The 23098-nt window shown below is 41.0% G+C and overlaps 2 protein-coding genes across 4 annotated transcripts in view; one reads left to right on the top strand and one right to left on the bottom strand.

The window, feature by feature from the left end:
• Positions 1-594: 594 nt before the first annotated feature.
• LOC124029662 (serine/arginine-rich splicing factor 3-like) lies at positions 595-22312 on the bottom strand. Of its 3 annotated transcripts, none has more exons than XM_046341306.1 (7): positions 21967-22312; positions 7808-7863; positions 7489-7699; positions 7229-7375; positions 5608-5646; positions 1267-1353; positions 595-1124 (listed from the first exon to the last, which is right to left on the bottom strand). In XM_046341306.1, exons 2-7 carry the CDS (start codon positions 7812-7814, stop codon positions 1097-1099), a joined length of 519 nt encoding a protein of 172 aa, XP_046197262.1. In that variant the 5' UTR covers positions 7815-7863; positions 21967-22312; the 3' UTR covers positions 595-1096. The 3 variants fall into 3 exon arrangements, 2 of the variants coding, with proteins under 2 accessions (XP_046197262.1, XP_046197257.1); XM_046341301.1 differs by lacking the exon at positions 21967-22312 and adding an exon at positions 8240-8343; XR_006837820.1 differs by lacking the exons at positions 595-1124; positions 21967-22312 and adding an exon at positions 8240-8343 and having other exon boundaries at positions 5608-6717.
• The window catches only part of fkbp5 (FKBP prolyl isomerase 5), a 44985-nt gene continuing 44019 nt past the window's right edge, over positions 22133-23098 (top strand). The window contains exon 1 of the mRNA XM_046341297.1: positions 22133-22496. The gene's annotated coding sequence lies outside the window, so the exon portion shown is untranslated. The remainder of the gene's footprint in view (positions 22497-23098) is intronic.

Below are 23098 nucleotides of genomic sequence, written 5' to 3'. Positions count from 1 at the left end.
ACAGAAGTCACTCAGTAAAAAGGCACATGACAGCCTGCTTAGAGTTTGCCAAAAGGCACCTAAAGGACTGAGCATGAGGAACAAGATTATCTGGTCTGATGAATCCAAGATTGAACATGACGGCCTGAATGCTAAGCGCCAGGTCTAGAGGAATCCTAGCACCATGGGTGGCGGCAGCATATTGTGTGGATGTTTTTCAGTGGCAGGGACTAGGAGACTAGTCAGGATCGAGGGAAAGATTAAAGCGCAAAGTACAGAGATCCTTGATGAAAACATGCTCCAGAGCGCTCAGAACATCAGACTGGGGTGAAGGTTCACCTTCCAGCAGCACAACAACCAAGTAATTAAAAAATGGCAAACATTCCTAAAACCCTGTTTTTGCTTTGTCATTTTGGGGTATTGTGTCGATTGAGATTTTTTTAATACTCAGTTTCAGAATAAGGCTGTAAAGTAACAAAATGGAGAAAGTAAATGGGCCTAAATACATTTTCAAATGCACTGTACTTGCAATGTGGGTAGAGCTCAACAAATCAGTCAGAATCAATTAAATATGCAGAAGTTAAAATGGGATGTACTCAAGCTGAGTTAGACAAATTTCCTCTTGAAGAACAATTTAATGACAGAACGGTTAGTGTAACAAAAGCTTTCTCTCTCATCCAAGAACAGTGTCACAATCAAAATTATACATCATTCGAAAATGCAAAAATGTATGCCCAGTGAAACATTACCAAATGTTTAATTTAATCACTTCAAACAGTTTAACAGAAACAAATCAAGTAGTTATTCCCACATTGAGGCTGGACTGAATGTTCAAAACCAACCCCTGCCCCTATTGGACAATGTGTTAGGTGTAGTTGGACAGTAAGTCAGTCATCTGTATGTTTAAACAAGTGAAAGAGACATTTGGTAGAATAAAGACAGTAATTTGAACTATACAGCTTTCAAAAACAGTTGTTTCATAGATGGACAGACATGGCTGTCTCACCTAAACACAAATCTAAAAAGGTTAATCATTTAAAAATGAAATGCACTCATCCAGACCCTGATTCTATACAAGACATACTCAGGTTTGGACTGAGTTCAGACTGTCAGACACTCACTTTCTCTGAGCGGTCCTGGAGCGGCTGAAAAATAAATAAAATAAAGTTGTCAGAAACAAGAATAACTTGCACAATGTATTACTACAATCCATAGGCCTAAAATAATACAAGCCTATATAGGAAGACGCATGTCAATACACGCCAATGAACACGCACACACATTTACCTCCGAGACCTTGAGAAGGATCTTGAAGGTTTATGGTTCCTGTCTCTGGAGATAGACCTCTCTCTTCTTCGGTCTCTTGACAGAGACCTAGAGAAGAACAAGTTAGTGTTTCCAATGTACTGACATGTATTCAGATATCTCTCAGGATTATTACATTTGAAGAACTGTCACTTGAAACTAGACAGCCCCAATTAGTATCAACAATGTGAGCCATGTGTACTAGGGGTGTAACCGTACACGTAGTGAGGAAGCTCAGTCAACCTGAATACAGAAAATAAACACTGCATTGTAGGCCTATGCACCTCGAGTAAATATCTATGGCTTACATTAACTAGACCCTACAGGGCTTCCCAAGCTGCGTAGCAGTATAAGGCACTGCATCGCAGTACTTGAAGCGTCATTACAGACCTGGGTTTGATCCCAGGATGACACAACCGTGAGTCCAATAGGGCAGCACACAATTGCCCAGCGTCGTCCGGGTTAGGGGAGGGTTTGGCATTACTTGGCTCATTGCGCTCTAGCGACTCCTTGTGGTGGGCCGGGTGCCTCTAGGCTGACTTCAGTCATCAGCTGAACTGTATTTTCTGCGACACATTGGGGCAGCTGGCTTCCGGGTTAAGCAAGCATGTGTTAAGCGCGGTTTGGCGGGCCATGTTTCAGAGAACGCATGGTTCGACCGTCGTCTCTCCTGAGCCCGTTGGGGAATTGCAGCAATGAGACAAGATCGTAATTGGATAAGGCCAGACGGATTACCAGGACGTGTACTGCGAGCATGCGCTGACCAACTGGCAAGTGTCTTCACTGATATTTTCAACCTCTCCCTGTCCGAGTCTAATACCAACATGTTTTAAGCAGACCATCAATAGTCCTTGTGCCAAAGAACACTAAGGTAACCTGCCTAAATGACTACCGGCCCGTAGCACTCACGTCAGTAGCATTGAAGTGCTTTGAAAGGCTAGTCATGGCTCACATCAACACCATTATCCCAAAAACCCACTCCAATTTGCATACTACCCCAACAGATCCACAGATGAGTGCAACAGAGATTGTCCAGGTGGGAAAGGGCAGTGTGGATACAAAAGGAACACCTATGTTAGAATGCTATTGATTGACTACAGCTCAGCATTCAACACCACAGTACCCTCAAAGCGCAACAATAAGCTAAGGACCTTAAGACTAAACACCTCCCTCTGCAACTGGATCCTAGACTTCCTGACGGGCCACCCCCAGGTGGTAAGGGTAGGCAACACCACATCTGCCACGCTGATCCTCACCACAGGGGCCACTCAGGGGTGCGTGCTCAGTCCCTTCCTATACGCCCTGTACACCCAAAACCACACAGCCAGGCATGACTCAAACACCATTAAGTTTTCCGATGGCAACAGCGGTAGGCCTAATTACCGACAACAACGAGAGCCTTATAGGGAGGTGGTCAGAGACCTGGTCGTGTGGTTCCAAGACAACAACCTCTCCCGCTACGTGATCAAGATAATATTAGATGATTGTGGACTACAGGAAAAGGAGGACCGAGCACACACCAACTCATCAACAGGGCTGTAGTGGAGCAGGTTGAGAGCGTCAAGTTCCTTTGTATCCACATAAACAAACTAACATGGTCCAAGCACACCAAGACAGTCGTGAAGAACCTATTCCCTTCCAGGAGACTGAAAAGATTTGGCATGGGTCCTCAGATACTAAAAAGGTTCTATAGCTGCACCATCGAGAGCATCCTGACTGGTTGCATCACTGATTGGTATGGCAACTGCTCGGCCTCCGACCGCAAGGCACTACAGAGGGTAGTGCGTACGGCCCAGTTCATCACTGGAGCCAAGCTTCCTGCCATCCAGAACATCTACAGCAGGCGGTATCAGAGGAAGGCCCTAAAAATGGTCAAAGACTCCAGCCACCCTAGTCATAGACTGCACAGCAAGCGGTACCGGAACACCATGGCTAGGTTCAAGAGGCTTCTAAACAGCTTCTACCCCCAAGCAATAAGACTCCTGAACAGCTAATCAAATAGCTACCCAGACTATTTGCATTCCCCCCCTTTAACACCACTGCAACTCTCATCTATGCATAATCACTTTAACCTTTATTTAAAAAAATAACATTTTTCACAATGATCTATACTGTATTTCTAATGCTGTAAATGACTATTGTAGCTGGAAACAGATTTTTTATGGAATATCTACATAGGCGTAGAGGCCCATTAGCTAATCCAAGTTGATCTTTTTAAAAGGCTAATCGATCATTAGAAAACCCATTTGCAATTCTGTCAGCACAGCTGAAAACTGTTGTGCTGATTAAAGAAGCAATAAAACTGGCCTTTATACTAGTTGAGTATCTGGAGAATCAGCATTTGTGGGTTCGATTACTGGCTCAAAATGGCCAGAAACAAATAACTTTCTTCTAAAACTGTAAATGAGAACTTGTTCAACTGACCTACCTGGTGAAAGATATATATTTTAAAACTTGTCAGTCTATTCTTCTGAGAAATTAAGGATATTTCATGTGAGAAATTGCCAAGAAACTGAAGATCTCGTACAGCGCTGTGTGCTATTCCCTTCAAAGAACACCGCAAACTGTCTAACCAGAATAGTGGGAGGCCCCGGTGCACAACTGAGAAAGAGGACAAGTACATTAGAGTGTCTAGTTTGAGAAAGATGCCTCTCACGTCCTCAACTGGCAGCTTTATTATAAATTGTATCCGCAAAACACCAGTCTCAACGTCAACAGTGAAGAGGTGACGTTGGGATGCTGGCCTTCTAGGCCAGTTCCTCTGTCCAGTGTCTGTTTTTTTGCCCATCTTAATATTGTATTTTTATTGGCCAGTCTGAGATATGGCTTTTTCTTTGCAACTCTGCCTAGAATGTCAGCATCCCGGGGTCACCACTTCACTGTTGAGACTGGTGTTCTGCGGGTACTATTTAAATTAAGATGCCAGTTGAGGACTTGAGGAAAAGTGCAAAATCAATCCCAGAACAACAGCAAAGGACCTTGAAGATGCTGGAGGAAACAGGTACAAAAGTATCTATATCCACAGTAAAACGAGTCCTATATCGACAAAACCTGAAAGGTCGCTCAGCAAGGAAGAAGCCACTGCTCCAAAACCGCAATAAAGGCTGACTACCGTTTGCAACTGCACGTGGGGAAAAAGATCGTACTTTGGTCTGATGAAACAAAAATAGAACTGTCTGGCCATAATGGCCATTGTTATGTTTGGAGGAAAAAGGGTGAGGCTTGCAAGCCGAAGAACACCATCCCAACCATGAAGCACGGGGCGTCAGCATCATGTTGTGGGGGTGCTTTGCTGCAGGAGGGACTGGTGCACTTCACAAAATAGATGGCATCATGAGACAGGAAAATTATGTGGATATATTGGGGCAACATCTCAAAACAGTCAGGAAGTTAAAGCTTGGTCGCAAATGGGTCTTCCAAATGGACAATGACCCCAAGCATACTTCCAAAGTTGTGGCAAAATGGCTTAAGAATAACAGAGTCACCGTATTGGAGTGGCCATCACAAAGCCCTGACCTCAATCCAATACATTTGTGGGCAGAACTGAAAGAGTGTGCGAGCAAGGATGCCGTCAAACCTGACTCAAGTTACACCAGCTCTGTCAGGAGGAATGGGCCAAAATTCACCCAAAGTATTGCAGGAAGCTTGTGGAAGGCTACCTGAAACATTTGACCCAAATTTAACAATTTAAAAGGCAATGCTACCAAATACTAATTGAGTTAATGTGAACTTCTGACCAACCGGGAATGTGATTAAAGAAAAAAGCTGAAATAAATAACTACTATTATTCTAACATTTCACATTCTTAAAATTAAGTGGTGATCCTAACTGACCTAAGACAGGATTTGTTTTTACTAGGCTTAAATGTCAGGAATTGTGAAAAACCGAGTTTAAATGTAGTTGTATAATGTGCATGTAAACTTCCGACTTCAACTGTAAGAATTTCATTGTAAGTCTACCCCTGTTGTATTCGGCGCATGTTACTAATAAAATGTGATTTATTTTAGTTGTGAGTACTGGGTTGGTATTCCTGATTGTGCTTTCATCAGGCATTACAGGACTCATGATCATGCATGTAAATAAGAAATAGCACCACTGTAGATTATTAAATAAACATTTACTACAGAAACTGTTGGCATTTAATTTTTCCGCATTACCGAAACAGAACCGTGACCCCATGGGTTTGGTGTACTGTTACAACCCTAATCTGTACTAGACTGATCTACTATTGGGTACAGATATATTTATATTTGTGAGGAAAACTATAGTTAGTTACAACACTGATTACATTGTAGGCTAGGGTAAAGAGGCACTTAGGCTCACCTGCTGTGACTGCGGCTGAAGCTCCTCCTCCTAGGAGAGCTGGAGGTGGATGGAGCAGGAAAAACATTTAATACAGTGCATAAAGGCATCACCTCCAATCAAATATGGCATTCCTTATCCCTGAAGAAACACCATTCCAATCATTTAACAATACCACACAGCCTTTTTCTGCAGACAGATCAGAATAGGACATCCTCTCTGCACCCCTGCTAGAGGACAGAATGCTTGGACAACCAACTGAGGTCAAAATGAGACCTCTTATAAAACCAAGTGAGAATGAATTAGAGAGAACATTTTTAAGTACAGGTCTGCAGACTTAAGCTACATACTGTACTGTTTTGTTGCAAAGATGGACATAGGGCACATTACCAATATTGGACCCCATACAGTTCATGCTAACCAGGGCAGCTCCAAGACCACAGAACTTGAGTTTAAGGATAAAAGCTTTTCATTTATGATCTATGGGAGGGGGATTCAAGATTCTTATTATTGTACTCACAAGTTGATGTTTAAAACTAAATTCAAATGACAATTTCCATGACCGCCAATTTCATACCATCAAGCAGCTGTAAAACCAAACCTGTGGTAAGCATGACACTACAAAAAGCAGGAGAAAAGGAACTTACTATTTTTTCAGGTTTGGACACAAGATAGAAATGACGCAAGGAAGCCAGACTGATGGCGAGGGAGGTAGAATTTGCAGAGAGGATTTGCCACAAGTTGCAAGTGTTGGAGATATGAAGTTGGTTGGCTGGAGGGGGTACAGTAGTTGTAGATTTTCCCTGCCTTTTTGGGGTTAGCCGAGGGCTGCTGTGCTGCTTGTAGGTAGTTGTGTTGATAATTGGGGAAAGGAGTTAAAAATCGCTGATTGGTCGGAATTGTGAGGTGGGCTGCGACGATGCCGATCGGGTTAAGGTTGGAGGAGGCTGAGCTGCATGCTCAGGAACCAATAGGCTGGAACATGACTGGCCATGCCTGGGTCATGTGACACGGCACCAGCCAAGCTGATTGGGTGGGGCACGGTGCTGGCGCTGGTCAGTGGTCACATGATGCTGTAAGAGGACTAGTTGACTGTCTGAGAGGGTGGTGAGAAGAGGGATGGTGATGACTCTGCAACGGGGTTTATTTTTATTAATATAGATAGAATAAAATCAAACTGAGAAAAGTGAAACAAAACCAACATCCATATAGTAATCAAATAATCAAACAAGTGCCCCCTTCATTGAAATTTGTTCCAATTATCAAAAATGTAATTTCGAAAATGTATTGCCTAGATCTAAACAAATGATGCCTGAATTAAGCCTTTCAAAAATAACCTAAATTGTCACTGTTAAAAGGGGACCCAATCCCTGTGATGAGTAAATTTACATTTCTCAGCTCTGATTGTGTCCATAGTAAAAAAAAAAAAAAGTTAACGTATCACAGCACTAACGAACCTACAGTGCAAGATTGTGTGTTAGGTCCAAGTGTTTAAATTGAAATTATAGTACATATGAAACAGTTGGAAGTGAGGGAGATGTGATGGCTTGGGGTTGACTGGCAAGGTAGGTGATAAACACTTGTAGGACTACATGTTAAAAGTGGGTGAGAATAAGTGGAGGTGAGAGATGATGTATTATACCGGCGTCTGACAGGCGGGCTCCCACGGCGCCTGCTGCTGTAGTCTTCACGTCCAGTGCGACAGCTCCAGGAGGGAGGAGGTCCACGGCTCCTCGAGCGTTTCTCCCCATTGGACAATTCAACTCTCACTCTGCAGCCACACAGCGTCCTGTTCACATGGAGCAATAGCAGAATCACAAGTTAAACTGGAATACTCTTTCAATGTTTGTATGTCATGAGCTTTGACCCAAATAATCAAGTGAATATCCCCTTTAGGCCTACCGTCCATCCAGTTCTCTCACAGCATCGGTTGCATCTCTGGGATCCTCAAACTCGACAAAGGCAAAGCCTGGGGGGTTCCTGGCCACCCACACACTCCGCAAAGGGCCATAGTACCCAAACGCCCTCTCCAACTCAGTCTTGTTTCCACTGTTGCCCAAGTTCCCTACATACACCTTGCAATCCAGAGGACAATCTCTGAGATGAGCAGGTTCTGAGAGTGAAAGGTTAAAGAGGAAAATTAAATAATCTAGATGAGATCCAGTCATGCACAATTACATTAATTAATATATTATGAAATCCATATATCATAGCTAATTACCTCCCATCTCGACGGATCCTGGTTTCCTTTGAAGAGCTGACGAAATAATAAATAAACTGGAACAAGAGGGAGTCTTGATTAGTTAGCTAGGTACCAGACAAATTATAGTGCTTAGCCAACGTTAGCTAATATTAACATTAGGTTTCGACCTTGCTACTTTGCTAAAAAAAAAAAAGTGCATGGTTACATGCATTTAATAATTACAGACAGTAAAAAAAAACTTTTAATTGTATCACTCTAGTTAGTCAATGATGTTCATTGTTTGTTTCATTAGTTAGCAGCTACATTAGCCGTGGAGGCGCATCAGGGTTAGCAAGCTATCTAGCTGGCTTTTGTTGACGGTTCAATTTAACTGAAGATAAACTATTTTACAGTGCATGTTACTAAATCTTAAATTGTTTTCATTCCCAGTTCCATGAATCGAAATGTTACCAGTTATGTACTGGCCAAAGTCTCCGATTACAGCTAGCAGCAGAAGAGGTCCACAAGGCGTTCGAAAATGGCGTTGACCGGAAATAAATAATCTTACTAGCCAGTTTGTGGCATAAATATTAGAGAAAGACCTCATCCAGCAGACTGTTGACCAATCGCGTTGACGTTGTCATGCTGCGTCACGCGGTTTCTAAACTAATCGTCACGCAATCCCGTCTCAATGTAAGGGAATGAGTCGAGAAACCTGCATGTTTTCCTCAAAAGTACGTATTGTCACGATTCCAAAGCTATATGATAGTACAGAGAACAAGTTAATTATCTCACATGTCGGAAAATATGTGTAATGTTGTACTTCTTGTTGACAAAATGCATACTAATGTGGGGTTTTCGAGCTAGCGCCCAATTGACTCCCATTCACTACTTGAAGGAGAGCTTTCTTTGCCTCATAGTCTCCCACAATGTACTATCAATTCAAGGGCTTGATTGGCATGGGAAACAAATGTTAACATTGCCGAAGCAAGTGAAGTAGGTAATAAACAAAAGTGAAATAAACAATACAAATGAACAGTAAACATTACACTCACAGAAGTTCCAAAATAATAAAGACATTTCAAATGTCATATTATGTATATATACACATAATAAAGCCCATTGAGGATGCATGGGCAACGTACACAATGGAGTTTTCCCATTTCCTCAAAAGTATATCTGCTGGGGTTAGTAAAGAAAGTGCTCTACCCCTAGCCTATCGCCGTCTACTGGAGTGGAGTAGTATGGCTATACCGTCTCTGGTATGACTACATGAACAAATATTTTTTTCTTCAATAAAAAGCGGTGGAGAGAGACCAATGATGTATACTGAGCAAAAATTGTAACGTGACATGTAAAGTTTGGTCCCATGTTTCATCAGCTGAAATTAAATATCCCATAAATGTTCCATATGCACAAAAAGCTTATTTCTCTAAAATGTTGTGCACAAATTTGTTTACATCCATTTTGGTAAGCATTTATCATTTACCAAGGTAATCCATCTACCTGACAGGTGTGGCATATAAAGAAGCTGATTAAACAACATGATCATAACACACCTTGTGCTGGGGACCAAAAAACTACATTTTGTCACACAACACAATGCCACAGATGTCTCAAGTTTTACGGGACCGTGCAATTGGTATGCTGACTGCAGGAATGTCCACCAGAGTGGTTTCCAGAGAATTGCATGTTCATTTCTCTACCATAAGCCACCTCCAACGTCATTTTAGGGAATTTGGCAATATGGCCAACTGGCCTCACAACCACATGTAACCACGCCAGCACAATTGACTGATTTCCTTCTATTACAGGGTATGTTATGTAGAATACATTAGTATTGTTTATCCAGCATTTATGACAGGGTTTCCCAAACTCGGTCCTGCAATTTATGCTTTGGCCACAAATACGAGTATGAGATGAGTCAACAGCATTATTTGGGTATGAGTTAACAGAATATGGATTTTTAAAAGTGCGATTTTCACTGAACAGTTATTTTAACACAGTAATATAAGATTATATTTGATAATGCAAATGATAAACCGGGTAGTTTGGGTCCTGGATGTTGATTGGCTGAAACAGCATTTCAGCCATGTGTATATCAGACAATATATATCTGGTATGACCCAACAATACTTGTTAACTTTTCTATTTATGTTGGTAACCTGTTTATAATAGCAATAAGGTACCTTGGGGGTTTGTGGTATATGGCCAATAAACTATCAAGTGAGTGCACACATAGTGGGTACCATACTGGCAATAAATTGTATCTACTTTCACACCTGAATGCAATTCAATGTTTACATAGGAAACACTGCAATGTTTTCTCAGAGGGACTAAGCCTCACACCAAAAGGCCTTTCTAAACTTACAATGTAATGGCTATAAAACAGAACAAGACAACCATAAACATGTCATTCCCCACGAATGATGGAGCCAATTAGTGACAATTATTTAAATTTATGATGGGTGGATTAATGAGAGAGAGAAACAAACAATCAAGTGTTGCTGTTACTATAATTCCACCCTTGATCCAATTAGTGTAATTTTATAAATGCTGGATGTTGATGGCAAGAAGCATCATTCATCCACGATTCGTCAATATGGGAAAACAGGGCAGGATATATGCTTGTTCAAAGTTTGGTGGGGGACAAAAGGTCAACTTTGCAGAAAATCTAATGTTCAGAGTTTATAGGTCCTTATGGGAAAGTTGTTTCTCATGAGGGACTCTATTTGCTGTATGTACAACATGTAATGACTATAGCTCAAACGGGACAGGAGATACGCTTGTTCAAAGTCTGGAATTTAAGTTGATTACTATAGACGCCCCTTGGGCCAATCAGTGTAATTTTGTAAATGCAGAATCTCAATGGCAAGACGCATCATTCAACCAAGTTTTGTCAAAATTGGGTCAGCAGTGTCTTAGATATAACTTGTGACAGACGTATTAACATATGGACGGAGACAGATCCATAGTATCCCTCTCGATTTCATCATGTGGTACTATCAGGATTCATGGAATCCCAACAAGCGTCACCACTTGTAGCCTATAGGCTTTGGTTAAGTTCAGACTGTTTGACCTAGTTTCTAATTACAAACATTACTCTGTCTTTGCCTTCCAATAAAACATACTCCCTTTCTTCTTTTCACTCATCTCCCTCTCCTACAGCCAGGTCCCTCCGTCTAACTTATTTAAACCACAAACATGGTGCTTAGCTTTGCCCTATTCATTAAAAAAACAGGGCTTAGTAGTTGACTCTGGCCCCCAGCTCAGAGCTCTAAGCTTTGAGATAATATCTAACGGAATGTGTGAATTAGAGCACAGCGCGGTTCAGCCAGACGACTTCCATGTTCCTCAACTATCACCCCCTCTGACCCCCGGATGCCAAAAGTCCACAGCTAAAAAGGATTAGGACAGAAGATTAAATGTATGGGGTTGCATAACACACATGCCTCGCTAACAAACAAAGAGCATTATGTTGCTCAGCTTTTATTTTGTTGTGGTGTTCATGTTTGAGTGAGAGTGCACTAGGCAACTTTTCTCACACTATGGGCTAACAAAATCCAACAAAATGTCTTGTGTCTGTGGTTCAAATGTTTTGTTGTTTTCGTTGTTGTTGCAATTCTTCGCCTGTGACACAGAATTCTCTTTTAGCTTAAATAAAACATCTTATTTTTTTCTTCCGACCACTCAGGGCAGTGTTTTTCAATCAGATTAGTGCAGCACATTCTGTTCTGTTTCACTTCCTGATGACTCGGTATCCTTGCATGAACCCGCCCTCGTACTTGCAGTTACAACACACACCCACACACGCACACACAGACACACTCTCTCTCTCTTTCTGATAATAGTGGCATTGAATTCTAGAGTCTGTTTGGAGGAGAATATATATTATTTTCAGAACAAGTACTGTTTTTCTGGAAGATAAGCAAAATGATAGTTCAGCAATAATACAATAATTCCTTAAAATCTAAAAAATAAGTATAATTACACTTTTGTATAAATACATATACTACCGATCCAAAGTTTGGGGTCACTTAGACATTTCCTTGTTTTTGAAAGAAAAGCATTTTTTTGTCCATTAAAATAACATCAAATTGATCAGAAATACAGTGTAGACATTGTTAATGTTGTAAATGACTATTGTAGTTGGAAACGGCTGATATTTTATGGAATATCTACATAGGTGTACAGAGGCCTAATATACCACGAACGTGGTGACATATTGGCCATATACGACAAACCCCCAAGGTGTCACGCCCTGACCTTAGAGATCTTTCTCTATGTTTGGTTAGGTCAGGGTGTGACTCGTGGGAAATTCTATGTCTTCTGTTTCTTTGTTTTTGGCCGAGTGTGGTTCCCAATCAGAGGAGGCAGCTGTCTATCGTTGTCTCTGATTGGAGATCATACTTAGGCAGCCCTTTTTCCCACCATTAGGTTGTGGGATCTTGTTTTCTGTTTAGTGTCTGAGCCTGACAGAACTGTGCGCTTTTGTTTTTTTGATTTTGTTTGGTGTCATCAATAAAGTTAAGATGTACACCTACCACGCTGAGCCTTGGTCTCCTACCAATGAGAGCTGTTACACAAGGTGCCTTATTGCTATTATAAACTGGTTACCAACATAAATAGAAAAGTTAACAAGTATTGTTCAACTTTTGAACGGTAGTGTATATATTCACAATTGCACATACTAAAAAATACAAAATGCTGTGTTAGGAAAAAACAACTGAACACCCCAGAACAAAGTAATTTTTTGGAATGAGTTCTGGTGAGCAATGCGCAATGTCACCATTTGTGTATAGGTGTAGTGTTAGTAACCTTTATTTAACTAGGCAAGTCAGTTAAGAACAAATTCTTATTTACAATGACGGCCTACACCGGCCAAACCCAGACAATGATGGGCCAATTGTGAGCCGCCCTATGGGACTCGCCGGTTGTGATACAGCCTGGATACATAGGAAACTAAACCAGCAGTAGGCATTGCAGAACAAAAACAGGACAGGGGAAATAAAGCACTTTATTGGACTGACTGACTAATGCCCTGACTCCTTTTACCTGAGGGATATGAAACAGATCAAGTATAGCCCTTAGAATTAGGCTTTGCTGATGTTACCTAGTCCAGTAAATTGTTGAATGTGTCCTAGTAGAGCAACAGAATATGATTATGCTCGATTAACTTACTTTCCAACATATGAAGAGACAGTGACTACGATGGATGGGAAAAACTTGCAGAAATAGTGCGATGGATTATGATTATGGATTATGATTAATACTCATAATAAATGATATCAAAATGTTTATTTATTTTTAATCAGAAACCTGAATGTGCTCATTCTAGGATAGCATGTAGCCTAGTGGTTCCTCATGAAACTAGAACAATAAAAAAATATTTTCACTAAATGTAATCCTTTGGTGGAAGGATTGTCAACATATATTTGATATTATATATTAAAGCATAATTGAGAAATAATGAATTGAAGATGGAATATTTGTGACATTTTGGCCTTACCCATGCCTTCTTTAATAGCTCAGAATCCCCCATACGATTGTCAAACTTTTGCCTGCCGACAGTATTAGCACCTCTGAAAAGTGTCGGCAGGCAATCTATTTTGTGTTCACAGAGCAAAGACCTCTGAAGTCATCAGCCACTCAGCCTTGTTAATATACTCCAAACCAGAAGGTGGCAGTAGCGTTGTTTGGCAATTGGATGTCTGTGTGTGTTGCTTAGTTTATGGTCTGTTGCTATTTTGTTGAAAGCCCTTATTGATACTAGCCAGATGGCCACAGCTAGGGCTGTTATGGTGACCTTATTACTGCACACCAGCAGTCAGGAGTCATGACCGCAGTCAAATTCCACGTGACCATTCGGTCAGGGTAACTAGGCTTCTCCAAAACTGTGCTCTGATGCCTCTGAAGGTCATTAGTAGCCTACCAAACTTGCTAACGGCCAGTCACCAATGATCACTCTGACATCAATGCAAATACAATCGAAAATCTAATCAAAATCTTCATGAGAGCCCTAGCATTCAGAGTTTGAGTGGAATAGGATCGATTACCTGTTGTGCAGCGAAAGCCAGCTCCTCATAACTGGTTGATGCATGTAATAAATAAGTGCAACATTTATATAGGCTATACTATGCAATTGCGTGAGAAAACAGTTTTGATGACCTCTATCGAAAAGAGGAGGATCCCATGAGCTTTCTATAGGCTAGGCCTATAGAGGAGCCTACTGGCTAGCATGAAAATTAACCGTGGGAAAATAGTCCTCCATTTGCTATTCAAGTGCATATAGAAGGCATGTTTTTTATACCCCAGTTCTGACAGGTGTATGATACTGGCACATTCTAAATCAAAACTAATTTCACACATATTATTTAGTATATGCAAATACAAGACAGTGCAAATCATAGTCGCATGCATCATGTAGCTTAACCCATAGGCCTACAGTTGAAGTCGGAAGTTTACATACACTTAGGTTGGAGTCATTAAAACTCGTTTTTCAACCACTCCACAAATTTCTTGTTAACAAACTATATTTTTGGCAAGTCGGTTAGGACATTTACTTTGTGTAATTTGTTCAACAATCGTTTACAGACCGATTATTTCACTTATAATTCACTATCACAATTCCAGTGGGTCAGATGTTTACATACTGTCACGCCCTGACCTTAGTTATCTTTGTTTTCTTTAGTATTTTGGTTAGGTCAGGCTTTGACGAGGGTGGTTTGTTAGTTTTTGTATGTCTAGGGTTTTTTGTAAGTCCAGGTGTTTATATGTCTATGGTTGCCTGAATTGGTTCTCAATCAGTGGCAGCTGTTTATCGTTGTCTCTGATTGGGGACCATATTTAGGTAGTCATATTCCTTGGGTATTTTGTGGGTTCTTGGTCTATGTTTAGTTGCCTGTCTGCGTCATGGAAAGTTTTGATAGTTTGTTCAGAGGTCTTTCTTTTATTATAGAAGAATGTACGCTTACTACGCTGTGCCTTGGTCTCCTCTATACACCGAGCGTGACACATACACTAAGTTGACTGTGCCTTTAAACAATTTGGAAATTTCCAGAAAATAATGTAATGGCTTTAGAAGTTTCTGATAGGCTAATTGACATAATTGGAGTCAATTGGAGGTGTACCTGTGGATGTATTTTAAGGACTACCTTCAAACGCATTGCATCTTTGCTTGACATCATGGGAAAATCAAAAGAAATCAGCCAAGACCTCATAAAAAAATGGTAGACCTCCACAAGTCTGGTTCAACCTTGGGAGCAATATCCAAATGCCTGAAGGTGACACGTTCATCTGTACAAACAATAGTACACAAGTATAAACACCATGAGACCACACAGCCGTCATACAGCTCAGGAAGGAGGCGCGTTATGTCTCCTAGAGATGAACATACTTTCTGACTCTCTTCTCTCTATACATCAATGATGTCGCTCTTGCTGCTGGTGATTCTCTGATCAACCTCTACGCAGACGACACCATTCTGTATACCTCTGGACCTTCTTTGGACACTGTTAACTAACCTGCAGATGAGCTTCAATACCATACAACTTTTCTTCCATGGCCTCCAATTGCTCTTAAATGCAAGTAAAACTAAATGCATGCTATTCAACCGATCGCTGCCCGCACCTGCCCGCCCGTCCAGCATCACTACTCTGGACGGTTCTGACTTAGAATATGTGGACAACTACAAATACCTAGATGTCTGGTTAGACTGTAAACTTTCCTTCCAGACTCGCATTAAGCATCTCCAGGCCTTCTTTAATACATCTAGAATCAGCTTCCTATTTCGCAACAAAGTATTCTTCACTCATGCTGCCAAACATACCCTCGTAAAACTGACCAGCCTACTGATCCTCGACTTTGGCGATGTCATTTACAAAACAGCCTCAAACGCTCTACTCAACAAAGTGGATGCAGTTTATCACAGTGCCATCTGTTTTGTCACCAAAGCCCCATATACTACCCACCACTGCGACCTGTACACTCTCGTTGGCTGGCCCTCGCTTCATACTCGCCGCCAAACCCACTGGCTCCAGGTCATCTACAAGTCTCTGCTAGGTAAAGCCCCGCCTTATCTCAGCTCACTGGTCACCATAGCAGCACCCATCCGTAGCACGCGCTCCAGCAGGTATATCTCATTGGTCACCCCCAAAGCCAATTCTTCCTTTGGCTGCCTTTCCTTCCAGTTCTCTGCTGCCAATGACTGGAACAATCTGCAAAAATCACTGAAGCTGGAGACTCACTTTCTCCTGACTCTGAAAAACACCAAAAGAAAGATGCCCAGGGTACCTGCTCATCTGCGTGAACGTGCATGCTTAGGCATGCTGCAAGGAGGCATGAGGACTGCAGATGTGGCCAGGGCAATAAATTGCAATGTCCTCTTTAAGGAATACCTAGGATAGGATAAGTAATCCTTCTCACCCCCCCCCCCTTTAAGATTTAGATGCACTATTGTAAAGTGACTGTTCCACTGGATGTCATAAGGTGAATGCACCAATTTGTAAGTCGCTCTGGATAAGAGCGTCTGCTAAATGACTTAAATGTCTTAAATGTCTGTACTGTGAGATGCATTAGACAGCTCTACAGGGAGACAGGACGGACAGCTGATCGTCCTTGCAGCGGCAGACCACGTGTAACAACACATGCACAGGATCTGTACGTCCGAACATCACACCCGCGGGACAGGTACAGGATGGCAACAACAACTGCCAGAGTTACACCAGGAACGCACAATCCCTCCATCAGTGCTGACTGTCTGCAATAGGCTGAGAGAGACTGGAATGAGGGCTTGTAGGCCTATTGTACCGCAGGTCCTCCTCAGATCATGTGACCACTTAGATTGCACACAGGTGGACTTTATTTAACTAATTATGTGACTTCTGAAGGTAATTGGTTGCACCAGAACTTATTTAGTGGCTTCATAGCAAAGGGGTGAATACACATGCACGCACCACTTTTCTTTTTTTCCTTCTTTTTTGTTGTTGAAAGAAGTTGTTTTTTTCATTTCACTTCACCAATTTGGACTATTTTGTGTATGTCCATTTACATGAAATCCAAATAAAAATGATTTAAATTACAGGTTGTAATGCAACAAAATAGGAAAAACGCCAAGGGGAATTAATAATTTTGCAAGGCACTGTAGCTTATATATTTGACCTATATTTAGCCTTTATATTTCATCCATACTGAGGCCTAGGTCTATAAGGCGTAGGCCATAGCCTAAACGTATGTTTTTGGGCTAACCTCCTCATCATTGTTCCAATTAGCCTAAATGCTGATAAGCAGGACTCTAGGGATCAACAAAATATCAGTCTAATATGGAAAAATGAGAATCAATCACTATGTTCCTCAAGTATTATAACAACATGTCTTAACCAATGTTTTAAAAACATATGTCTTATAGATGAATTGCCTTACACTATCTTTTAGGAAAACCCACAGAATAGAGCCCATAACCAGAGAGAACTCCAATACATTATTAGAAGTGAAATCAGTAGGCTGTTTGAGGAACTACAGAATGACCTGTGATTCAACTGTAACTGGCAGAGGACATTTGTTGCTAGTTTATACTGCATGTATGTCATGTAGGTAAATTATAGTGTATATCATGTCAGGTGTTTCTCAACTAGGCTATATAATCCAAATAAACATAAAAATATCAGGTGTGATTTAAAGGTATATATCACCTTCATAATTTGTGAATCTTGTAGAATTTATGTAGAATGTAGAATTAAAAAATAAATCTATTCAAAATAAACAACAGAAATACATTATTTACATACAGTACCCGTCAAAAGTTTGAACACACCTACTCATTCAAGGTTTTTCTTTATGTTTGCTATTTTCTACATTGTAGAATAATAGTGAAGACATCAAAACTATAAAATAACACATATGGAATCATGTAGTAACCAAAAACGTGTTCAACAAATAAAAATATATTTTATAATTTAGATCCTTCAAAACAGTCACCCATTGCCTTGATGACAGCGTTGCACACTCTTGGCATTTTCTCAACCAGCTTTACCTGGTCTTGAAGGTGTTCCCACATATGCTGAGCACTTGTTGGCTGTTTATCCTTCTCTGCCGTCAAACCATCTCAATTGGGTTGAGGTCGGGTGAATGCGGATGCCAGGATATCTGATGCAGCACTCAATCACTCTCCTTCTTGGTCAAATAGCCCTTACACAGCCTGGAGGTGTGTTGAGTCATTGTCCTGTTGAAAAACAAGTGATAGTCCCATTGGGATGGGATGGCGTATTGCTGCAGAATGCTGTTGTAGCCATACTGGTTAAGTGTGCCTTGAATTTGAAATAAATCACAGACAGTGTCACCAGCAAAGCACCTCCACATTATAACTCCCCCTCCATGCTTCACGGTGGGAATCATACATGCAGAGATCATCTGTTCACCTACTCTGCATCTCACAAAGATACACAAAGATACTTTTGGTTGCAGCAATTCGACCATGAAGGCCTGTTTCACGCAGTCTCCTCTGAACAGTTGATGTTGAAATGTGTCTGTGCAGAGATATTACTTGAACTCTGCATTTATTTGGCTGCATTTATTTGGGCTGCAATCTGAGGTGCAGTTAACTCTAATGAACTTATCCTCTGCAGCAGAGGTAACTCTGGGTCTTCCTTTCCTGTTGCGGTCCTCATGAGCGCTTGATGTTTTTTGCGACTGCAGTTGAAGAAACTTTCAAAGTTCTTGAAATTTTCCAGATTGACTGATGTTCATGTCTTAAAGTAATGATGGACTGTCATTTCTCCTTGTTTATTTGAGATGTTTTTGCCGTAATATGGACTTGGTCTTTTACCAAATAGGTCTATCGTCTGTATACAACCCCTACCTTGTCACAACACAACTGACTGGCTCAAACGCATTAAGAAGGAAAGAAATTCCACAAATAAAATTTTAACAAGGCACAAGGCAAGACCCACATTCAGACACAGGAGGCAGATGGTTGGAGTCTTATAATGTTTTTTAATCCAAAGGGGTAGGCAAGAGAATGGTCATGGACAGGCAAAAAGGTCAAAACCAGAACACAGTCGAGAGTGGCAGACAGGCTCTCGTGGTCAAGGCAGGCAGAATGGTCAGGCAGGCGGGTACAAAGTAGAAAAACTGTCAAGGGTCATAACCGGGAGGACTAGGAAAAGGAGAATGCAAAAAGCAGGGAAAAGGAAAAAATGCTGGTTTATTTGGAATCATACAAGACGAACTGGCACAAAGAGGCAGGAAACACATGGATAAATACACTGGGGAAAATAAGCGACACCAGGAGGGGTTGGAGACAATCACAAGAACAGGTGAAACAGATCAGGGCGTGACGACACCTGTTCATTGAATTGCATTCTAGGTGACTACCTCATGAAGCTGGTTGAGAGAATGCCAAAGGTGTGCCTAGGTGTCATCAAGGAAAAGGGTGGCTTCTTTGAAGAATCTCAAATATAAAATGTATTTTGATTTGTTAAACACTTTGTTACTCCATGATTCCATATTTGCTATTTCATAGTTTTGATGTCTTCACTACTATTCTACAATGTAGAAAATAGTACAAATAAAGCAAAACCCTTGAAGGAGTAGATGTGTCCAAACTTTTGACTGGTACCCTAAGTATTCAGACCCTTTGCTATGAGTGTCGAAATTGAGCTCAGGTGCATCCTTTTTCCATTGATCACCCATGAGATGTTTCTACAACTTGTTTGGAAGCCACCTGTGGTAAATTCAATTGATTGGACATGATTTGGAAAGGCACACACCTGTCTATATAAGGTTCCGCATTTGACAGTTCATGTCAGAGCAAAAACCAATCCATGAGATCAAAGGAATTGTCCGTAGAGCTCTGAGACAGGATTGTGTCAAGGCACAGATCTGGGGAAGGGTACCAAGACTCTTCCTAGAGCTGTCTGCCCGGCCAAACGGAGCAATCGCGGGAGAATGGCCTTGGTCAGGAAGGTGACCAAGAACCACATGGTTACTCTGACAGAGCTCTGGAGTTCCTCTGTGGAGATGGAAGAACCTTTCAGAAGGAAAAGCATCTCTGCAGCACTCCACAAATCAGGCCTTTATGGTAGAGTGGCCAGACGGAAGCCACTCCTTAGTAAAAGGCACATGACAGCCCGCTTGGAGTTTGCCAAAAGGCATGTATTGACTCTCAGACCATGAGAAACAAGATTATCTGGTCTAATGAAACCAAGTTTGAACTCTTTGGCCTGAATGACAAGCGTCACGTCTGGAGGAAACCTGGCACCATCCCTATGTTGAAGCATGGTGGTGGCAGCATCATGCTGTGGGGAAGTTTTTCAGCTGCAAAAAAATGGGAGACTAGTCAGGATCGAGGGAAAGATGAACAGAGAAAAGTACAGAGAGATCCTTGATGAAAACCTGCTCCAGAGTGCTCAGGACCTCAGACTGGGGCGAAGGTTCACCATCCAACAGGACAACGACCCTAAGTACACAGCCAAGACAACGCAGGAGTGGCTTCGGGACAAGTCTCTGAATGTCCTTGAGTGTCCCAGCCAGAGCCCGGAATTGAACCCGATCGAACATCTCTGGAGAGACCTGAAAATGACTGTGCATCCAACCTGACAGACCTTGAGAGGATCTGCAGAGAAAAATGTGAGAAACTCCCCAAATACAGGTGTGCCAAGCTTGTAGCATCATACCCAAGAAGACTCAAAGCTGTAATCGCTGCCAACGGTGATTCAACAAAGTACTGAGTAAAAGGTCTGAATACTTATGTAAATGTGATATTTCAGGTTTATGTTTTTGCTTTGTCATTATGGGGTATTGTGTGTAGATTGATGAGGGGAAAACAACTATTTAATCAATTTTAGAATAATGCTGTACATAAAAAATGTGGAATAAGCCAAGGTGTCTCTGTACTTTCTGAATGCACTGTATGCATTGTATAGGTTAAATCCCCCCAAGTATTGAAAGGTTGTTCACACAGGCCTACCTGAAATAGATACATATATATACTGCATGTAATTGAGTAGGTATTCATTGACGAGAACTAAAGTTAATGTGCAGAACACAGGGAACACAGTGACATCTACTGATCCAATTTCCAACTTGGCACTTATGAGGTACTTGATGGAATATATCATAAACTAACATAACAGAATTGTCCTGCTCATTGAGGACTTGGTCTACTTCCAAAAACAGATGTATATGTCAGTCTCCTTGTACAACACAGAAGGAAGTGTAAATATAGATGTTATTCATTCTCATGGCTGCTCAAGTGTAATAGCTTAAGAACTTATGTTGTTGATAGTTAATTTGAAAAATAAAATGCCCATTACAAGCATTTAATGCATTGCATGTAGTATGTATGTTTTACAATGTGTAATTGTATCCATTTCATAGGCTATTACAGTAGGGTTATACTACATGTAATCCTTACTGATGACAACGTATAGGATTGGTGGTATTTTGTGACCTGAAAGCTTAAGTAACATACATCATGTCCTTGAGAGAGCCATTGAGCATGATTTGATAGCGTCAATGTGTATCCTTGAAATATAAGAAAAACATCAACAACATACACTAGCATAAAGGCCTAGTTTTTAGCCTAGGGCCTATAACATATTGTGCATTAGGCTACACCACACTTGGTAAAACTGCCAATCTTGGTTTATGAAACAAAAATAGGACTATATGAATGGAGCACTGAGGTAAACTAACTAGAAACGTTATATATTGTTCATATATTATTCATATTTTGGTACATTTGATTGTTATTAGTCCAAAACATGGTCTACACAAATGCCCTTGATTATGAGGCCTAAATATATGACTGGATTCTGCTTTGTATAAAATACAAAAATAAAATGAATCTAAAAAGAAACCCCCCAAATACATTTTCAATCTGTCAAATTTTATAATAAATGTCTCATGTGCTTGATTACTCTAATGAATTGTGGCTGACAATCAATGCTCCAAATAGCCTGCTTGTTGTTATGATGATTAAGATGTGAAAATGACTATGTAAATATTATTCACCCCCCAAAAATATTGAATTTAGCCAACATAGCAAATTGAATGACATTTAATTCCACATCTCATTATTAACCTAGGCAGCCAGTATGTTACTTGATAAATTATTCCATTCAATATGGCGTAGCCTAACTATCTGTCCTCCAGTAAAGCATTGAACACTTCTGAAACGCAAAGTTCATCTGTGTACTTACTGTTCCGTTTATTGGAGCTGAGCTGTTCTCGAGGACAGAGTGAGTACACTGCTGTACAGGCTGTTCTTGGTAATTGCGCTGCGCTGCGCGAGCTGCGGCGGCGCTCGGAACAGAACGGGTTACAGGGTCAGGGTGTCTGCTAGAACAGTGTGTCCTCATCAGAGCGCAGCTATAGTACTACCGGAACATTGTGTTACTTTGTGGCTTCTTTCCAAGGCCTGTTCGTATGTTTTCCACTAAACCGCCCTCCCCCTCGCAGTTCCCTCCGCCTTCTTCCTAGTGTAATTTCAATTCTCCCCTCCTTAGGGCTCACACTCGTGTTTTGATCTTCACTAATGTCGGGGGGTTTGAGTGTAAAAAAACTACCGGCAGAACATTCAGTACCCTGTTTTGTTATGAGAGGGCGGGTTTGAAATCAGCAGCATAGGGTGCTTACTTGCGTTGCAGAGCTAGCGGTGATATACCGGCTGAAGTTAGCACGAAAGCAGCACACGAGCACTCAAAAGAGACAAAAGACAAAATATAAATAGGTAAGTTACAGCTTTATTTCTTTGTCTTGTATGGACATAGGATAACTGGTTTGCTGTCTTCTGAATGGCTTTATTGGGCATATTTAATCTAGCGAGACCAATGAGTATTGAGTTACATGGTATACAATTGTAGCCTAGTGTTGTATATACAATTGTAGCCTAGTGTTGTATATACAATTGTAGCCTAGTGTTGTATATACAATTGTAGCCTAGTGTTGTATATACAATTGTAGCCTCAGAAAAAGTAGATAATAAGCAATATGTTTTTAATAATTCCAGTTTTTAAAACATATGATTCCGGTAATTTGGCTAATGTGTAGAATCAGTGTTCAGTGCAATTAAGTTCTGTTCTATGGTTCTTTCCAGATACATGTAGGCTAGAACTCATGCTCATGTTCTAGTCCTTCATTTATCACGTGTCAATGTTTTTTATGCGAGTGAGATGAATTTACATCCATTGAAGGCTGTAATCCAATGCTATTATAACCGATTTACTCTTTTCATGATTTTTCTTTCTTTCTCACTCTCTCTTCACACACACACACACACACACACACACACACACACACACACACACACACACACACACACACACACACACA

This window comes from Oncorhynchus gorbuscha, linkage group LG03 (assembly GCF_021184085.1).
Source record: "Oncorhynchus gorbuscha isolate QuinsamMale2020 ecotype Even-year linkage group LG03, OgorEven_v1.0, whole genome shotgun sequence".
In the NCBI taxonomy this organism is placed as follows: Eukaryota; Metazoa; Chordata; class Actinopteri; order Salmoniformes; family Salmonidae; genus Oncorhynchus; species Oncorhynchus gorbuscha.
The sequence above is the reverse complement of the archived record's forward strand: the minus strand, read 5'-3'. Positions and strand labels throughout refer to the sequence as shown.

What these genes read in the sequence shown, in the direction of transcription:
- LOC124029662 (XM_046341306.1), bottom strand. An exon ending in AGCCCGCCTGTCAGACGCCG is followed by an intron (nt 5,647 to 7,228) that starts GTATAATACATC and finishes ATCCACCTCCAG; the next exon opens with CTCTCCTAGGAGGAGGAGCT. An exon ending in TTCAGCCGCAGTCACAGCAG is followed by an intron (nt 1,354 to 5,607) that starts GTGAGCCTAAGT and finishes GTTCTTCTCTAG; the next exon opens with GTCTCTGTCAAGAGACCGAA.